This window comes from Somniosus microcephalus, chromosome 19 (assembly GCF_052327205.1).
Source record: "Somniosus microcephalus isolate GS21.2 chromosome 19, FLI_Smic_1.0, whole genome shotgun sequence".
Classification (NCBI taxonomy): Eukaryota; Metazoa; Chordata; class Chondrichthyes; order Squaliformes; family Somniosidae; genus Somniosus; species Somniosus microcephalus.
The window spans coordinates 24,688,092-24,707,791 of NC_141005.1; the positions used below are offsets into that span (position 1 = coordinate 24,688,092).

The 19,700-nt window shown below is 42.5% G+C and overlaps 1 protein-coding gene across 5 annotated transcripts in view; it reads left to right on the forward strand.

Annotated features, from left to right (window-relative positions):
- Positions 1 to 19,700, forward strand: part of mapkapk5 (MAPK activated protein kinase 5) — a 78,588-nt gene that overhangs the window by 24,481 nt on the left and 34,407 nt on the right. For all 5 annotated transcript variants that reach the window (XM_085961386.1, XM_085961385.1, XM_085961387.1 and 2 more), the window contains 6 exons: positions 1,810 to 1,885; positions 4,731 to 4,828; positions 9,055 to 9,163; positions 12,349 to 12,438; positions 16,533 to 16,628; positions 18,983 to 19,063. In XM_085961386.1, the coding sequence (XP_085817512.1) occupies positions 1,817 to 1,885; positions 4,731 to 4,828; positions 9,055 to 9,163; positions 12,349 to 12,438; positions 16,533 to 16,628; positions 18,983 to 19,063 (543 nt within the window). In that variant the 5' untranslated portion in view covers positions 1,810 to 1,816. The remainder of the gene's footprint in view (positions 1 to 1,809; positions 1,886 to 4,730; positions 4,829 to 9,054; positions 9,164 to 12,348; positions 12,439 to 16,532; positions 16,629 to 18,982; positions 19,064 to 19,700) is intronic.

Here is a 19,700-nt window from a genome sequence, read left to right on the forward strand (position 1 = left end):
GTGGAGGGCAGTAAAGTTCCTGGAATTTATAACTTCTACGGCTCCAACTGATGGAAGAACTTCAAGAGCTAGAAATAACTGAAAAAATGTGGACTGGAATGATCTGAAAATCCTGTGTATTTTGTTACACTCATTTAGATTGATGAAGCTTTGTTAAGAGAGCTCAGAGTAAACATTCAGACTCTGAAGCGTGTGCTTATACTTCTTCAGTTGATCTCATTTTCCTGGCACGGCCCGAACAAAGATCTAGCCCCGAAGGGAGGAGGTTCAAGCAGAGTTCAGAGCACCATAATGGGTGTGTTGGTTCAGACAGGGTGGAAGGGGTAGGGATATCAAAGCTTTTACTACTCGTGCTGTCAATCATTGTTCCAGTGTTAAAGGAATGCTTTAGGATGAACAGCAACAGCCACTTTATAGTGCCTTTAACATGCTTCACAGAAACGTAATCCAACAAAGACAAAGGAGATATTAAGAACGTTTACCAAAAGCTTGGCCAAAGCAGTAGGCAGTGCTATAATTTGTGATGAAATTTGCATCTCTTATTTTGTAATAAAATTTCAATACTAAATTTATTTTGAAAAATTTGTCACGTGTTGCCTGACCTCCAGATCAGGATTGCCATCTCGGCACTGTTTACAAAACGAAGAAAATATAACCTCCGGCTCCGACGCCAAAAGTGAGGAAAGAAGCGTACTGTTTGCCCAGCCAACACTGGCAATCTCACCAGTGATGGAACTAAGATCAGGAGGGCAGCCACCAGGTCATTAGAGGTAGATAGATGCAGAGGGCTTGAATATTTCCCCACATGTATTCAGATATAAGGCCATTCTGTAGTACTCGCTTGCAATTATTGTTCTAATGAAAAGAAAAATGTGTCATAACTGAATGTCTTGACTTTCAGTTTTTCCTTTTGCCGCCCTATGTGCTCTTTATCTCCTCCCCCCCCCCGCCCTGCCTACAACATCCTACTGTTTTCAAAGCGAAACTCATCACACTGTGTCTCCTATTCTAACCCATTCTTTCCCAGGAACTCAAAACTATGGGACTTCTTGCCTCCTTCAGCCTTGCCTTCCTCTTGCAACCTATAGCCTTTCAAAAACCTAATTAATACCCCTCTCAATTTCTTAAATCATTTTTTAAATGGCCTCCTTCTGTACTGTAATTGTTAGAGGCGCTGTCTTTCAAATGAGACATCAACCTGATGCTCTGCCTGTCTGTTCAGGTGGACCTAGAAGATCCTGTTGAAATCAACTGACCAGTGCACAGGAGGATTGGCATAGACCTGGGTGGTGTTGCTTGTTCTCCGGGTTAAGAGATGGTTTATGAAATGGAGGGATTGAAGTGCAATTATTAGCAATTGGAGACTGAGTTTCCTTTTACAGCTCCTCTCTTTTTAAAAAAAAATAAAAAAATAAAAAAATTTTTTTTTGGGGAACTACTTTGCAATTGAATTGGATGGGGATTATGTATCTTAAAATAAAATTCCTGATTATAGAACTATCTATGAACATAGCGTGATTCCCTTTAGTTCCTTCCTCCCCTCCCTCTTTCCCCCCCCCCCCCCCTTTCCCTGCCTCTGCACCTACTTAAAACCTGTTACATCTCTAACTTTTTTCCAGTTCTGACGAAGGGTCCCAGACCTGAAACATTAACTCTCTCCACGGATGCTGCCTGGCCTGCTGAGTGTTTTCAGCATTTTCTGTTGTTATTTCAGATTTCCAGCATCCGCAGTATTTTGCTGTTGTATTAGTGTAATGGAGTGGTCTGTCCTTACTCTTCCATTTATATTCAATATTTGATTTATTTTAGAGTATGCATGACAAAGTCAACCGGAGAACGATTTGCACTAAAAATTCTCCTCGATCGGCCAAAAGCAAGAAATGAGGTAAGAGTGTGATGTTTTTAAAATATATTTGATAATATAAATTGGAATTTATGTTGAAGGATAAAATTATTCAGCACGAGCACACTGGACAAATTGTGGAACCACTCAACATGTTGTGAAAAACACATTGTGAAATACTACAGCTGGCTTCCCTGCTAGACCAATGGGAGGATTCTGATCCTCCTCTCCTGAGAGTTTCATTGCAGCAAACCTTCTCCTACCCTTTCGATTTGTGGGCACTAGGATGTGAAGAGCCATAGAAACTCATGTGCAGGTCACAGCCCGACTTTGCAGCAGTTCTTATTGTGATTTAAAAACTCTGCAAATCTCCCCAGTGTTTAAATTTAGAGAACTTAAAGGAATGTTTGACTTGTATGCATGATTCTATGTTTGTGCCAGTAACTACCAGGCTGACTACTGAAGAACATCTTTACTACTGTCAGCCTCAGGGAAGGAGATCAAGCTATCTTTAAAATTGTTGTGTTTTCTCTACTCACTTGGCTTTCTATTGCCTCAAAAATGAGGCTGAGGAAAAAATGATTCTATATGTTGGGCCACCAATGCACTATGCCGTGAAATATTAGGATAGGTGCTTGTACTGGTCATTTTCTAATGTGGTGAGTACCTCATCTTGCACGTACTGTCAAGGGGTGATAGTAACCAAAAGCCAAGTGTTTTCCATCAGAGAAGGAGAAAGTAGAGGAAGACCACACTCGGTCACCTACTAATTACGGGCCTCTGCCAAAGCTGCAGTCAGTGTACAGATTGTTTGCAGCTCTCTTGATCTAAAATAGAGGAAGTAAATAGAAACAAGTTAGCTGTTTTTAAAAAAAAAAACAGAAACTGTGGAAAGATAATCACAGGCTGGCTCTTATACAGCCAAAAACTGAGACTGGAAGGTTAGCATGTAAGGAATCTCTTCAAAAAATGGTCTCACCCTCGCCAGGCATTTTATGGTGTTAATGATCATTAGTGCAGTAGAAGCCAGTCTGTTCTCAATTAGTGCTGAGTATATCTCCTGCTTTCTTACACTCCATTGCTCTCTCAGGCTTGCAAAGTACATAATCATTAGCAAGAGTTTAGAACAGGCAGTACTTCTAAATATAGTATTGCTGTATACATAGTGTTGATGCTAAATAAAGATCACTGGAAACCTATCTATTCCTCTTCTCTCTTTCCCCCACCCCCTTTCCTAGACAACATAAGAAATAGGAGCAGGAATAGGCCACTTGGCCCCTCGAGCCTGCTCCGCCATTCAATAAGATCATGGCTGATCTTGGGCTCAAAGCCACTTCCCTGCCCGCTCCCCATAACCCTTCACTCCCTTATCTTGCAGAAATTTGTCTCTCTCCACCTTAAATGTTATTAATGACCCAGCCTCCACAGCTCTCTGGGGCAGAGAATTCCACAGATTTACGACCCTCTGAGAGAAGAAATTCCTCCTCATCTCAGTTCTAAAAGGGCGACCCTTTATTCTAAAACTCTGGCCCCGCGTTCTAGATTTCCCCACGAGGGGAAACATCCTCTCTGCATCTGCCTTGTCGTGCCCCCTCAGTATCTTATATGTTTCAATACGATCACCTCTTATTCATCAACAAAATAAAGCAAAGTAGAAGGGAGTCTTCAGTGGAGTGCAAATCTTTCCAGCCTCTGCAAATTCCAGTATAATTTCCCGTTTGTTTATTTTGTTCTCCATTACCCAGTGTCATTGAGTAGAACAAGAGGAATACAATCCTCACGACAATTAAGAACTGCCCCACCCGCCGACCAGTGAAACAGGCAAGGACCACTTTTTGGCGGTTTTCAGCAGCAGCGTATTTCTCAGATTCCTGGTAAAAGACTCCAAATATCTGAAACACAGCAATTCCTTATAAAATGCTGGACAGATATAGTGAACAATACATTGCTTTGTTTTCACCAGATACATTGACTTGGTCACTGTCCTTGGCCTCTTGCATTGTTCCACGGAAGCTCAACATAAACTCAAGGAACAGCACCTCATCTTCCGATTAGGCACTTTACAGCCTTCCGGACTCAATATCGAGTTCAACAATTTCAGATCATAACCTCGGCCCCTATTACATTTTTACTTATATTTTTTTTCCACCCCTTTGTTTTGGGTTTCCCCCCCCCCCCTTTCCTTTTTTTTCTCTCTCCCACATGGCAACTGTCTCTCTTTCTGCCAGTACACTTCACACCTAATCTGAGCCGTCTTTTGTCTCCACTGTCCTATTACCATCTCGTCTGGTTTTGAATACCTCTTAATGTCTCTTTACTTCTTTTGTTCTATCGCAGCCCTGCCTTCGATCTATTTCATTTCCTTTCCAGTTTTGAAAAAGGGTTCACCCGAAACGTCGACTCTAATTTCTCTCCACGGATGTTGCCTGGCCTGCTGAGTTTTTCCAGCATTTTCTGTTGTTATTTTAGAAATATCAGCCAATGTGTAAGAAAGTGAGGTTTAATGAGATGGAAAATGCTGCCAATACACAGCAAAGCCATTGGCATCAGAAAGAAAAGACAAGTTAAGGTTTCACTCAGAAATCCTTTGTCAGTACTGTGATGCTGGTAGACCTGTTGAGTGTTGCCAGCATTTTCTGTTTTTATTTCAAATTCCCAACATTTAAAGTTTTAAATCTAAATCTTTAATGAAATATTTAGTTTGGACAACGAGTGGTACAAGTTGCATTACAATTGTGAGTTTATATGATGATCTCCAGCAGAAAAAAAACATTTGATACTGTGTAAGAAAAAGATTGCACATGGTTTCTTTACATATATATTTATACATAATAATGATTTGACATCTTGTATTTAAAATGAAGTTATTCCTTGGTCTCATTTCCAGGTTCGACACCACCTGATGTGTGTGGGCCACAACAACATTGTTCAGATTATTGAAGTTTACGCTAACAGCGTTCAGTTCCCCCATGAGTCCAGTCCAAGGTATGTCTCGGTCACAGTAACAAATTGGAAGGTGAAGTAAACTGTCGGGTATTTCATTATGTGCAGGAGTTGTAGTTATATTTTTAAGCAAGTAGTCACACCAATTAGATTAACTAATTCAGATGTATTCCGCGGTCAGGGACAGGAGGGTGTGACTATGAGTGAGGCAGGTACGGGGATCCAGGAGGTAGTGTTGGAGGAGCTGCAGCCCTTGCTCTTGTCCAACAGGTTCGAGGCTCTTACTCCCTGTGAGGACAGGAACGGGGACTGCAGGGAGGATGAGCAACCTGGCCACAGCACCGTGGAACGAGGGGCCATTCAAGTGGGGGGGAGTAAAAAGAAATGTTGCAGTGGTAGGGGATAGTATCATAAGGGGGATAGATGGGGTTCTTTGCAGCCGAGAGCGAGAGTCCCGAAGGTTGTGTTGCAGTGATTCCATCCTTTATTAACATAGCCACCCCACCTCCCTTTCCTTCCTGTCTGTCCTTCCTAATAGTCAAAAACCCCTGGATGTTTAGTTCCCAGTCATGGTCACCTCGCAGCCATGTTTCTGTAATGGCCACCAGATCATACCCATTGTATAGTTAATTGTACCGTCAACTCGTCTATTTTGTTACGAATGCTGCGTGCATTCAGATAAAGAACTTTTAAATGTGTTTTGTGACAATTTATTCCTGCTTTTAGCCCCTTTACTACTTTACCTTTATCTTTATATATTCTGTCCCTTCCTGACACGCTCTGGTTTTTAATTTCCCCACTGCTACTTTGCTCTATTGCCTTCTCCGCTGACATTTTTATTTTTCGCTCTCTTGAAACCTCCCCCCCACTAATTAGTTTAAAGCCCCCTCTACAGCCCTAGTTATTCGATTCGCCAGGATTCTAGTCCCAGCACTGGCCAAGTGAAGTCCGTCCCAACGGAACAGCTCTCTCCTGTCCCAGTACTGGTGCCAGTGTCCCAAGAAGCAAAACCCATTTCTCCCACACCAGTCTTTGAGCCACGCATTTAACTCTTATTGGGTCATTTAAATGATATTGGGTCAAAGGATCAGGATAGTGAAACAGTTTGGGTGGAGATAAGGAATAATAAGGGGAAAAAGTCACTAGTGGGCGTAGTCTATAGGCCTCCTAACAGTTGCAACTCTATTGGTCGGAGTATAAATCAGGAAATAGTTGGGGCTTGTAATAAGGGAACAGCTATAATCATGGGAGATTTTAACTTTCATATTGACTGGACAAATCAAATTGGGCAGGGCAGCCTTGAGGAAAAGTTCATAGAGTGTATTAGGGACGGGTTCCTTGAGCAGTATGTTACTGAACCAACCAAGGAGCAGGCGATCTTAGATCTGGTCCTGTGTAATGAGACAGGATTAATAAAAAATGTCCTAGTAAAGGATCCCCTTGGAATGAGTGACCATAACATGGTTGAATTCCAAATTCAGTTGGAGGGTGAGAGTTGGATCTCAAACCAGCGTACTAAGCTTAAATAAAGGAGACTATGAAAGTATGAGAGCAGAGTTGACTAAAGTGGACTGGGAAAATAGATTAAGGTGTAAGATGGTACATGAGCAGTGGTGTACATTCAAGGAGATATTTCACAACTTTCAAGAAAAATATATTCCACTGAGGAAAAAGGGGCGTAAAAGAAAAGACAGCCATCCGTGGCAAAGTGAAGTAATAAAGGACAGTATCCGACTGAAAACAAGGGCATATAAAGTAGCCAAATCTAGTGGGAGGATAGAAGATTGGGAAGCATTTAAAAGCCAGCAAAGAATAACTAAAAGATTAATTAAGAAAGGGAAGATAGATTATAAAAGTAAACTAGCAAAAAATATAAAAACAGATAGCAAGAGTTTCTACAGTTATATAAAAAGAAAAAGGGTGGCTAAAGTGAATGTTGGTCCCTTAGAGGATGAGACCGGGAAATTAGTAGTGGGGAACATGGAGATGGCAAATGCGCTGAACAAATATTTTGTATCAGTCTTTACAGTAGAGGACACTAAAAATATCCCAACACTGGACAAACAGGGGGCTATAGGGGGGGAGGAGCTAAACACGATTAAAATCACTAAGGAGAAGATACTCGGTAAGATAATGGGACTCAAGGCGGATAAATCCCCTGGACCTGATGGCTTACATCCTAGGGTCTTGAGAGAAGTAGCGGTAGGGATTGCGGATGCATTGGTGGTAATTTTCCAAAACTCCCTGGATTCAGGAAAGGTCCCAGCAGATTGGAAAACTGCTAATGTAACGCCCTTATTTAAAAAGGGAGGTAGACAAAAGGCTGGAAACTATAAACCAGTTAGCCTAACATCTGTGGTTGGTAAAATGTTGGGAGTCCATTATTAAGGAAGCAGTAACAGGACATTTGGATAAGCATAATTTAATCGGACAGAGTCAGCATGGTTTTATGAAGGGGAAGTCATGTTTGACAAATTTGCTCGAATTCTTTGAGGACATAACAAACAGGGTGCATAAAGGGGAACCAGTGGATGTGGTGTATTTGGACTTCCAAAAGGCATTTGACAAGGTGCCACACAAAAGATTACTGCACAAGATAAAAAATCACAGGATTGGGGGTAATATACTGGCATGGGTGGAAGACTGGCTATCTAACAGAAAACAGAGAGTGGGGATAAATGGTTCATTCTCGGGTTGGCAATCAGTAACTAGTGGTGTTCTGCAGGGGTCAGTGCTGGGACCTCAACTCTTTACAATCTATATTAACGATTTGGAGGAGGGGACCAAGTGCAACGTATCCAAGTTTGCCGACGATACAAAGATGGGAGGGAAAGCAGTGAGTGAGGAGGACATAAAAAACCTGCAAAAGGACATAGACAGGCTAAGTGAGTGGGCAGAAATTTGGCAGATGGAATATAATGTTGGAAAGTGTGAGGTTATGCACTTTGGCAGAAAAAATCAAAGAGCAAGTTATTATCTAAATGGAAAGAAACTGCAAAGTGCTACAGTACAAAGGGATCTGGGGGTCCTGGTGCATGAAACACAGAAGGTTAGTATGCAGGTACAGCAGGTGATCAGGAAGGCCAATGGAATCTTGGCTTTTATTGCAAGGGGGATGGAGTATAAAAGCAGGGAAGTCTTGCTTCAGTTATACAGGGTACTGGTGAGGCCACACCTGGAATACTGCGTACAGTTTTGGTTTCCATATTTAAGAAAAGATATACTTGCTCTCGAGGCAGTTCAGAGAAGGTTCACTCGGTTGATTCCGGAGATGAGGGGGTTGACTTATGAGGAAAGGTTGAGTAGGTTGGGCCTCTACTCATTGGAATTCAGAAGAATGAGAGACGATCTTATCGAAACATGTAAGATTGTGAGGGGGCTTGATCGGGTGGATGCGGGGAGGATGTTTCCACTGATGGGTGAGACTAGATCTAGGGGGCATAATCTTAGAATAAGGGGCTGCCATTTCAAAACTGAGATGAGGAGAAACTTCTTCACTCCGAGGGTAGTAAATCTATGGAATTTGCTACCTCAGAGAGCTGTGGAAGCTGCGACATTAAATAAATTTAAAACGGAGATAAACAGTTTCCTAGCTGATAAGGGAATTAAGGGTTACGGGGAGCGGGCAGGGAAGTGGACGTGAGTCTAGGTTCGGATCAGCCATGATCCTATTGAATGGCGGAGCAGGCCTGAGGGGCTGTATGGCCTACTCCTGCTCCTACTTCTTATGTTCTTATGTTCAATGAAGTACACGCCATTGTGAATTAGGGAGCACATTAAGCAAGAATGCTGATGTGGACGTTGGTTCAAAACCATTTTTGACTGTTTGGTTTTCTGCATCATCTCTGCCACCCGCAAGAGTCCTACTTGAAAAGCAATTTGGGCAACCTCAACATAGTTCTTAGTGGTCACCACAGCACAGAGTTAGCCATAATTCTCAACAAATTAGATCTAAATTTATAGTCTTACTGAATGATATAATAGCTCCACATTGTACTGTATCAGATTTTCTAATGCTTCATGCTATATTAAGTGCAAAAAATGGAAGATTGTTCCGTTTCTGCAGCTGGCGTTGCTTATTTGCTTTGTTTTCTCTATCTTGTGTGTTCTTAATTACACATTCTCTCGTTTTTTTTCTCTTCCTTGGTTTCTCGCTTTCTCTCCCTATTGTCCTACTTTTGTTATTCCTTCCTTTTTTTTCATATGTTTTATTATTTAAATACTGTCTTGCTACTAAACTCAACTTCTTATCCTTTCACAATCCCCAGGGCTCGGCTGCTAATTGTGATGGAGATGATGGAAGGTGGGGAGCTGTTTCACAGAATCAGCCAACACAAGCACTTTACAGAGAAAATGGCAAGCCAGGTTACTAAACAGGTGAGAAATGCTTTATTCTTTCATATGGGAGGAGGTGACAATAAAGCAGTCGCAGTAGAAAAGTCAACGTATCCTAAAATGACTGCAGGCCCAGAGGCTGACAGCTCTGCCTTATTAGGCAGCGTTAAGGAGCAAGAGAGAGATATATTTGTGATCTTGCTCAAGCAGAGAGTTCTGATTCTCAGTTCTGCTGTTTGTCAGAGACCAAGGCCTGGATATTAACGGGAGTTTTAACTCCACAGCGTGCGTCTTTTGTCCTTGACAGGTTCTCTACCTGGAAGTCAGCCTGATTGACAGGCTTGGCTTCTAGTCGGGTGGGGAGGACTCCGGAGCAGGCCGCATGAGCAGATAGGTTCGATCCATAACCTGGGGGGGTGGGGGTGTCCGATCCTTGACCCATGGGGTTTTTGTATGGGGGGGGAGCTTGGGGGGCTGCAGGGAGCACTCCTGCTCCTCCTGGCCCACAAGCATTGCTGTAAAGGTACTTGTCTTCTCCCCAAAGCTGTCCTCGCCTCCCTTGAGCTGCCAACTTTCCCGAGGCCTGGGAAACCCAGCCGGCCACTGTTAAACCTGCAAAGCAGGTTAAATCAGAGGCTGCCAGCCTCATTAACATATTTAAATTGTCAACCCGCCTCCTGGGCGCAGGTTGGCTGCCGGCCCCTTGTCTCACCTCCGTTAAACCCGGAAGTAGGCGGGTTGAGGTCGGGTTTCAGAATTTTACAAATTTAACATCTGATCCGACCCCAACCCACCCGTTTCTGGGTGTTAAAATTCACCCCCAAGTGTTTCCCTTGGATAGAGTCAATTCAACTACAAGTCATTCCTCGGTCACTCTTGTTTCCTTCATTCAACTGCGTCGAGACTCATCGGTGGAGGGTTGGGAGCATATTGCTTGGACACTTATCCCAGAGAAGGCTTGGTGTGAGGGAAGGTTAAAAATAATTATGGGTAAAAGGATCAGTGGCAGGTCAGCAGTTCTGGGAGCTAGGCACTTGAACTGAGACACTTGCTTGAGCTCCATGTGCATTTTGCTGTTTCTTGCTTGGTATTCTAAATACAATGCCACTCAAAACATAGAGCTCATCTCTTGGCCAACATTTGAGTTTCCTCTCCAATTGAGTCATGTTTCCTGTTGGTTATTAGCGTGCATTTGGTGAATGAGTATGTACTTAGACTGTCTCACCTGGAGAAGGGTGCAGGATTGTAAGGTGAGGAAGAAAAGAGAATGCGTATTTGAAAAAAATTATTCAGTGACATCATAATTGCTGTATTAGCTGAAGTGGGTGAATGGCAGAGAATATAACCCTGGAGGAAAACAAATAATTTACTTGACAAACTCAAAGAATATGGATAAAGTGAGAGCATTGTCTCTAGCCTGGCTACTGCAGTAACATAGTATTTATAGCTCAGAAACAGGCCATTCAGCCCAACAGGTCTATGCTGGTGTTTATGCTCCACATGAGCCTTGTCCCACCTTACTTCGTCTTCCTTTCCCCCCCCCCCCTAAATCAATGTGCTGTTGCCTTTTGGGGGGGGGGGTTGCTGCTGCCAAGTGACTTTCTCCAAGTTTCTGCCAATATTACTTTTGAACACATTAGGAGGTGCACGAGCAAAATTCACCCTCTGATTTTCTCTTTGCGGCCACGTACTCTAAATTCTGCCCGGCTTCATGGCACCCCAGATGGTGAAGTTGGCATAGTGCAGGTTTGGTGTTTGTAATGCATGGTGTGCTATTGCATCTCTCAGACTCTCCAAGCACTTCACATGCAGTGACTATTATGTCGATAATTCTGGCAGCCATTTGCGCAAGGCTCCACAAACACCAATGAGATGAATGACCATTTAGTATAACTTTGGCAATGGTTGAGGGGGAGAAGGTTGGCTAGGGCACACACCTAGAACCCGCTGCTCCTCTTTCAATAGTGCAGTGGGTTCTTTTACAGTTACCTGATCAACTAAACAAGTTGATGAGAACTTAGCTTAACATTTCATCCAAAGGACAGGATCTCTAATAACTCCACAATCCCCAATGATGCACTGGGACGTTAGATATGCTATCCTACTAGTCAATGTTTAATCTGTCTTATGAAAATAGAATTATTTATTTAAAATACTACATTTGAAGCACTCGCTTAATTCTCAATAATTTTTAATGGGTTTGTAATTTTGTTTTGTATTTGTGTTCAATAAAAAAATATCAAATTTAACCTAAATCATGAATTGTTAATGGGCCCCTAATTCACATTGAGGAATATAATTTGAAAACCATTCATCTAATTTTTATATAGGCAGCTGAGGAATAAAATCATTAACAAAACAAATATTGGATATCACACAAAAAAACTATAAAGTAGAACATACATTGTATATTTTGTATAAAGTTGTAAAGAGTTTGTATCAGGAGTCTAATACCTTCAGTTAAGGTCGTTTGCATCTGAATCAGAAGATTGCGGGTTCAATCCCCACATCAGGGTTTGAGCTCATAACCCAGGCTGGTATTGAGTGAGTGCTGCATTATCAGAGGTACTGTCCTTCGGAAGAGATGTTAAACCTAAGGTTCTGTCTGGCTTTTCCAGTAGGCATTAACGGTCCCATGGCACTCATGGAAGAATTCCTTTGGTATCCTGCCCAATATCCCTCCAAATCAGATTAACATTTTCCCTCCATTGCTAGTGTTGAATGGCTGCTCTGTTTGCCTATATAAAACTTCAAAATTAATTTATTATGTGATGCACTAGGGAGACATTTTGACATGATGAGGCACTATAAATGCCTGTATTATTACAATAGAAGATCTTTGTTTCCTGTCTCAAATGGAGCAGTTACTCTTTATAAGCAACATTAACCTTCTGATTTATGACTGGAAACTCAATCATTTGCAAAAAGAAAAAGTTGAGATATGTGCATTCCAGCATTGATGCCAGCATTGATGTGTGGGAGGTAGTAGAGCACTCCTATGCTTTAATTATTTTAGAGGGTTTCCCTTTTTCAGTATGAAGTGAGTTTAGAGTGAGGAGACCTTTTTGTGTTTTCACAGATATAAATCCCCTGTGCATTTGCTCCATAATGTTAATAGCAGTGTTTTCTGTCTCTTTAACAACTAATCATAGGTTGACTGGTTTCTCCCCTCTTGGTCATTGAGCATTTACTAATATCTGCCTGTATTGTGTTGTGTTTTTGTGCAGATTGCTCTGGCTATACAGCACTGTCACTCCCTGAACATTGCCCACAGGGACCTCAAACCTGAAAACCTCCTCTTCAAGGACAACTCTCTGGTGAGTACCAGAATCAGAGGCTGACCATGTAAGTGGTAACTGCAATAGACTAGCTACATGGTAACCACCTTCATGATTTAACACTATTTTAAACTATAATTATATAGTAGTATACCTCCTGTGGTGCTGCTCATGGTAAGCCAGAAGTTGTGCTGTTTTATAAGGACAGAAGCATTACACCATGAAAAAAAAGAATATAGGCTGTGCGTGTCCCTTTTAGGCTAGAAGCTGTGCATTCTAGGAAATTAATTGTGGATTCACCTACAGGTCAGAGTGCAGATGGGACCCTTGGGTTTGCTTGATTGACAGGTCAATTAACAAGATGGAGACAGTGTGGAAGCAGTATGCTCTGAGAGTGGGAGTTGAAACCACACATGCCAACTGTTTTCAGCCCCCGCTCATGCTGTTGGCACTGGAGGGTGGCATGCAGCTGGTTTTGAGCTCCCTGAAAAAAGGACTGAAAAAGTGTAATGTCTGTGCAAAAAGAGCACAGTTAAAATATATGTGAAACACACAGCATTTTTCAGATTGTTTTGCATCGGTGCAACAGGTAGAAAGTATAAATTATCCTCATTATACAAATCATTCTCTGAAAGTTCTAAATTTTCCCATATATGCACCTAGCTTGCAGCTGTATTACTAGTGTATCCCCTATGGCTTTGCTCATGTTAAATTTTAACCAAACTGTTCGCAACCTCGGCATTCTATTTGACACTGAGCTTCCGACCCCGTGTCCTCTCCTTCACCAAGACCCCCTACTTTCACGTTCATAATGCATCCATAACTCGCACCAAGCCCTGTTCATCCATCACCCCTGTGCTCGTTTGACCTACATTGACTCCCGGCCCAGCAACGCGCCTGATTTAAAATTCTTGTCCTTTTGTTCAAATCCTTCCATGGCCTCGCTCCTCCTGATCTCTGTAACCTCCTCCAGCTCTGCAATCCTCCGAGAACTCTGCGTTCCTCCAATTCTGTCCTCCTGTACATCCCCGATTTCCTTCGCTCTAACATTGCCGGCTGTGCCTTCAGCTGACTCGGCCCTAAACTCAGGAATTCCCTTCCTAAACCTCTTCACACCTCTCTCCTCCTCAAGACACTCCTTTAAAACCTACCTCTCCTGTCCTAATATCTCCTTATGTGGCTCGGTGTAAAATGTTGTGTGATAACGCTCCTGTGAAACGCCTTAGGATGTTTTATTACGTTAAAGGCGCTATATAAATGCAAGTTGTTGCTGTAAGATGCGCTCTCTGTCTTGCCTGTTTCTGTGGTCGTCGTGCTGCTGGTTCATTTTTTTTTATATTCCCCACTCTCCTCTCATTTTCTTTCTCTTTTTTTTTTCTTTTCTCTCTTTTCCTTTTTTTTAGTGGGAGGTGCAAGTGCTGGTCAGAGTGGGATGTGGCCAGGTCAGAGGCTGGTGAATCAGGGGTACATTTGGGTTTGCAGTTGGAGAGTGGGTAGAGGGATCAGGCCTGGAAACTACATTTCCAGGTGTGGGGCATAGCCCCACCTACCTCGGAGACTCGCACCTCTGGGAAGACCGAAAGGTAAGTACAATGTAAGTTTATGGGAAATTTAAACCTAATAACCAGGCACAGCACCCAAGCATGATGGAAACAAATTGTCATGACCTTCCTATAAGCATGGGAAGTGCATGCTATGTGTAAAACATTAAATATATTATGGATAGATACTAAAGTATACCCCTGAAATTGAGTTTATATTTTTAATATCACTTGGTAGCAGCATGCTAAGTATTGGTCAGAATGTGACTTGGAACAGAATCCTTGTGGGGTGGAGAGGGGTGACGGGGAAGTGAAGGTCTCCAAGGATTAAATTACGAGGAGAGATTACACAAATTAGAATTATATTCCCTGGAATTTAGAAGGTTAAGAGGTGATTTGATCGAAGTTTTCAAGATATTGAGGGGAACAGCTAGAGAGAAACTATTTCCGCTGGTTGGGGATTCTAGGACTAGGGGGCATAGTCTAAAAATTAGAGCCAGACCTTTCAGGAGTGAAATTAGGAAACACTTCTACACACAAAGGTGGTAGACGTTTGGAACTCTTTCCCACAAATGGCAATTGATGCTAGGTCAATTGTTAATTTTAAATCTGTGATTGATTTTTTGTTAACCAAAGGTATTAAGGGATGTGCGGGTATATGGAGTTAGGTCGTAGTTCAGCCATGATCTCATTGAATGGCGGAACAGGCTCGAGGAGCTAAATGGCCTACTCCTGCTCCTATTTTCCTATGTCTCCGGTAGACTTCTGGCATGTGATCCAATTTAGGACTTGTGTTAACAGGTAGCAGCATAAAGTTGTTTTTTGTTCCTAATCAGTACTATGAGTGAGTATTTATAGTGAAATTAGTGTTCTTCAATCTCCCCACCCACCCATAAAAAAGAGACAAGATACCAATGGTGAAGTTCTTTTTCTTCCATTACTTGGTCTTCTCTTCAATTAATGATTTTGGATGTTTCTCATGCCTCCACTCCAAACACTTTGTGCTGATTTATTTAGGCTATCTGTGGCTGTGTTGTACTTGTTCATGGCTTAGAATGCTAGGTGAGTGACATCACCATGGACCTTCACTTCCTGTGTAAGGATCGTCTCTTGATGTCAATGTCTTGTATGCAGACTTTGGGTGCTTTCCCATCACCTTTTAATTATTCCTGTCCAGAGAGATTGACATCCATTTACCACTTTTTTTTTTATTTGTAGTCCGATGTACGGTGTCCTTGGGTCTTCTAGGCTGCTATGTAAAATATGGAGGTCAGATTTGTAGAAGCGTGATAAACCAGCTCTGCAAGTTTAGCTTATCTGAACAGCAGGCCTCAATTTGACAGCAAATTCGCACTGCCGCATCTACATGGGTCTACGATTGGGTCATTAATACTCTGGAGTGCAGCAAATGGCAATGTGGGGGAGGAGCTTTATCTGCTGTTGGCTGCACTTTACTTAAATCGTTAATTATGTGCAGAGGACAGAAATAAATTCAACTTATCCTTCTTTCCTCTTCTATGGTCTTTGTTCTCACCCTCCCCTGCCACGATTCGACCACTTTTTTTCTTTTTCTGAAGTGAGATTGGAGCATTAACACTTTACACCCCAATGATGCTGAGCATGCCAGCCCCTTCCCTGTTCTCCACCACGCCCAACAACATGCAGGCTAGTGCAACTGCCACTGCCAGCTGTAAGAAGAGGCATTCCCTCCCCATAGTGAAGTGAAACCACTCCACAACAAATGAGTGAAAGATCTGCGGCTTCAACATTCAGAGCAGGTTATGTATGGGACTTGGGAAGTAACAGGAAGCCTTCAGCCTTCCGAGAAGGCTAGCTTGTGGCTACAAGCAAACGGCCCCTCCCTGTGCCCTACAAAGGGCAATGCCCTAACCAAATCCCAAGAACGTCACCAAATTATCATGACCCTACATAGTGCATTGTTTCCAGTGTATGTGTAACTGTACCAACAACCCCAGTGTGCCAGTCTGTTTCCCTACAAGCACTTGGCTACAAAACTGTATAGTGACTTCACTAACTGGGTGATTATCTTTTTTAAGAAAAAGAAAGCGGTCAAGACACTGCCCTCTCTGGAATGATGCGCAGAGAAAAATAGTTTTAAGATTGGGCAGGTAGAAAAATATGTTCGTCATATTGGCCGTTGTTTGGATTGAAGAAGCTTTTATAATTTTATTTTATAAAACTTGTGCTTTTATAAATGTATATCCCTATAAAACATATATACGGGCTTGGGTATAGCAAGCGCGATATTGAAATTTGCTGATAACACAAAATTAGTGGGTTTGGCAAAACAGCGAGAAGGACTGTTAAGAGACTTCAGAAGGATATAGGTTAGCTAAATGGGCTGACGAGGCAGATGCAATTTAGTGTGAGGTAAGATAAAACGTTGATAAACAGTGCTATGGGAGAGCATGGGGCTGTGTTAATGAGTGCTGGATTGCTCTCGCAAAGAGCCGGCACAGACATAATGGGTCGCATGGTCGTCCGTGTTGAAAACCTCTATGGTCTTGTAACAAGGCTGACTGATTATGTTTTCCATTCCGATTTTTGATCCCTGACTCTTCCATCTTGCAGGATGCACCAGTTAAACTGTGCGACTTTGGATTTGCCAAGATCGATCACGGGGACCTGATGACTCCACAGTTCACTCCATATTATGTAGCACCTCAGGTAAGTGTGTGTGATTTTTTATTTTTGCTGCCCACTTACTGGTCTACCTGAGAATTCACCAAAGCTCTCCTAATAATGGCAGGTAATATGAGAGGTGAGCAGTCTGGGGCTCTTGCTGATGACCATCTGTTAGGTACACAAGTGCTGTAATTGCTAGACGCCTAGAACATTGGCAAAACCTGTTTGAGGAGTCCATTTTTTGGTGCACATCAAGGTCAGCAATATCAGTGTTGGGAGATGGAGCAATAGCAGCTTTCCTAAGTGCTTTTAGGGTTGAGTATAGCAGAGCAGAGGATGTTTTACTCTGCAACCAACCCCAGCCAGCCAGTGTTAAAATTGGTAAATGCTCGATTTCCCACACCAACCATCCTTGTCTTCTCCGAGTAAAACTGGCAAAATACTATTGCTTCAGGGCAATTCTGTTGTGGACTTGTGCCTAGTATAAACAGGATTGAAAAAGCATCCAAATTCATTTCACTTCGGTCTCTTATAGCCATCAGAGAGAAGCTGCTTTTATCCCACCAGTCTGGGCTGAATTGGAACCCAGGTCCCAGAGCTGGCAACTCTGCCCACTGTACCAATCAGTCCTTTCTGGTCGAATGTAACCACCACTTATAATTCTTTGATTGTTACTGTTTAATGTTAACTACTTGAAGGGCACAGTTAAGAGGAGCAACAGATTTTTTTTTCCTCTTTTGGGTTATGTCCTTGGGGGGAAAAAAATCTTTAAAAAGATTTCTAAATTGCCACTAATGGCTTTCTTGTGGCATTATTCACAGTGAGTCAGATGAAACAGAAACTGTCAGGTTTTATTGTGGAGGTGTGGCGTGATGATGAGGGTTGCAGATATAAAATAGGAAAATATTCACTCACTTTAATGTTCTGTCTGCATTCTACACCATGTTGATTACTTGTCTAATTGCCTATGCAGGGAATAGGAATAACGGAGGGGGTTTGATTTGATGGCTGTCATTGATAAATTCTGTGGTAAAGAAAGTCTCATAACAAACTGGCAAGCTGTTGAAGGGGTCGGATTTCAAAGGAAGTGATTGGGAGACTGGTTACGTTGGGAACTTTGTGGTGTGAAGGAAAAGCGTAACTGTGTGCATGTTGCCTACGATTGTCCTTCCATTCTTGTTGAGGCAGTGCTCGGTGAACAATTCGCATCTGCCCCAGAACCATGGATCCAAGACCAAGAACCAGTCAGCTTGGTGAGCTCTCGAGATGTGCAACCCGTTGCAGAGTGGTGATCTAACTCCGATGTGATGATGAATGCTTAGAGCGCACGTGTTGTTTAGTTACTGACTTGTGCTTCATGGATAGCAGAAAATTGAGAGGCATACTATGGTCAGTGTGGGCAATGAGGTGGTGCATGTGCAGAGGTTCTGAAAAGTATTGCTAAGAAGGCTGAGGTAAAGAATGGATGGTGTAGCCAACAGAGGATAACTGAAGGCCAAGGTCCCAGAGAGGGGAGGGGTATGGTGAAGTGGTTACAGGGAATTAGAATATGTAACTACAGGAAACTCTCGATTTACCGGCACCTAAATAACCGGAAATCTCGGTTAACCGGCAAAATTCAGGAGTAGGTTCAAGTAAGTTTTACTTCATATTGTACTTGCCTTCCCCGATCTGTTGCTGTGCAAGGGTGTGGCTGCAGCTGTTGCTAAGCTACAGAGATGCTTGGAACTTGTGGCCATTGTTCACCTGTTGCTAAGCAACAGGGTTTGTTGCTTTATACGGAGCTCTCAGCTCTCCGTATCTTTTACTATAGCTCTCGGTTATCCGGAATTTTTGATGAACCGGCACCACGTCGGTCCCGGATAAAAAAGAGTTTCCTGTATTCTATGCTAAATTTATGGATAAGTTTACTGATACATTCATGAATTTTGTTGTTGTTTGATATTTTTTATTTATCTGAGCATATACTGGGGTGGGTGAGGAAGCAACATGGCAACTGATAGGATTCGATAAGAATTTTGTACAATGTGCTCCAAGGCAGTAGAGTAAGTGAGTAAATGTTTGCTTCATGGAAAATTTGAGGCAATCAGAACTGTGTCCAACAGATATGTCTGAAATGTTCCCATGCTCGTGATAATTCTATGCCCTGCAGGAATGTGCCAGTCACAATACTTTCACATCGAGTTTCTTTGTTTTTCTTCTCCCTCACTCAATCTCTTGGAAAATGTTAAGGGTTTTTCCTCTAATCTTTTAGGTTTCAGCCTCATTCATGCTTTACTCACCAGTTAAAGGAAACCGTATCCTGCTTTTTATTTTGTTAAATTGAAGTAGCTTGCATGGTGCACTGTACTATGGAGACTCGTGTTCTCCATTTAATCTTTTTCTTTCTGTTGCAGGTACTGGAGGCACAGAGGAGACATCAGAAAGAGAAATCTGGAATAATACCTACCTCACCCACTCCCTACACATACAACAAGGTAACCTTTTTTCACTTTATATAGAGTATTATCTAGCACTGCCTTTGGATGCCATAAAGACAAAGGTATAGCTGGTTAAATGAAATGTTACTGGCAGGACTAGTTCTGAGCCAACAGAATGGGCTGGCTCAGCCATAATATAGTAATAAGGAAGTCTTCATCTTAGTTTATTATTCCTTCTCTCTCTGCTAAAGTACACTATGTGGAGTTGAGGCAGATATAAATTAAATTCATGTAGTGTTGCACAGTGATATACTAATTCTGCCCTCTTTCTCTTTCTGACCCCCCCCCCTTCCCAAAATAGAGAAGGAAGTTAGTTTGTGACCATGATTCCACAGTGATTTTGTGATCTCAGTATGGTCGCTAGCAGGGGGCGTTGAGCAGCGAAGGGGTCCTTCCTTTCCCAACCCCTCCTCCCCATAAAATAACAGTAATCATTGGGACAGGGAAAAATTGGTAAGTGAGTCATCCTGGGATGTGGCTTACTTTCCAGAGACCCTGGGCTCGAATTTCATTGGGCCGTTGAGGTGGGATTGGAGGCGTGTGTGGGGTTAAAATCGCGAAATCGGGGGGCACGAACCCATCCCGCCTCCATGCCCGTTTCACAGGAGGCAGGTACCCGACCCGCACTGGGAGC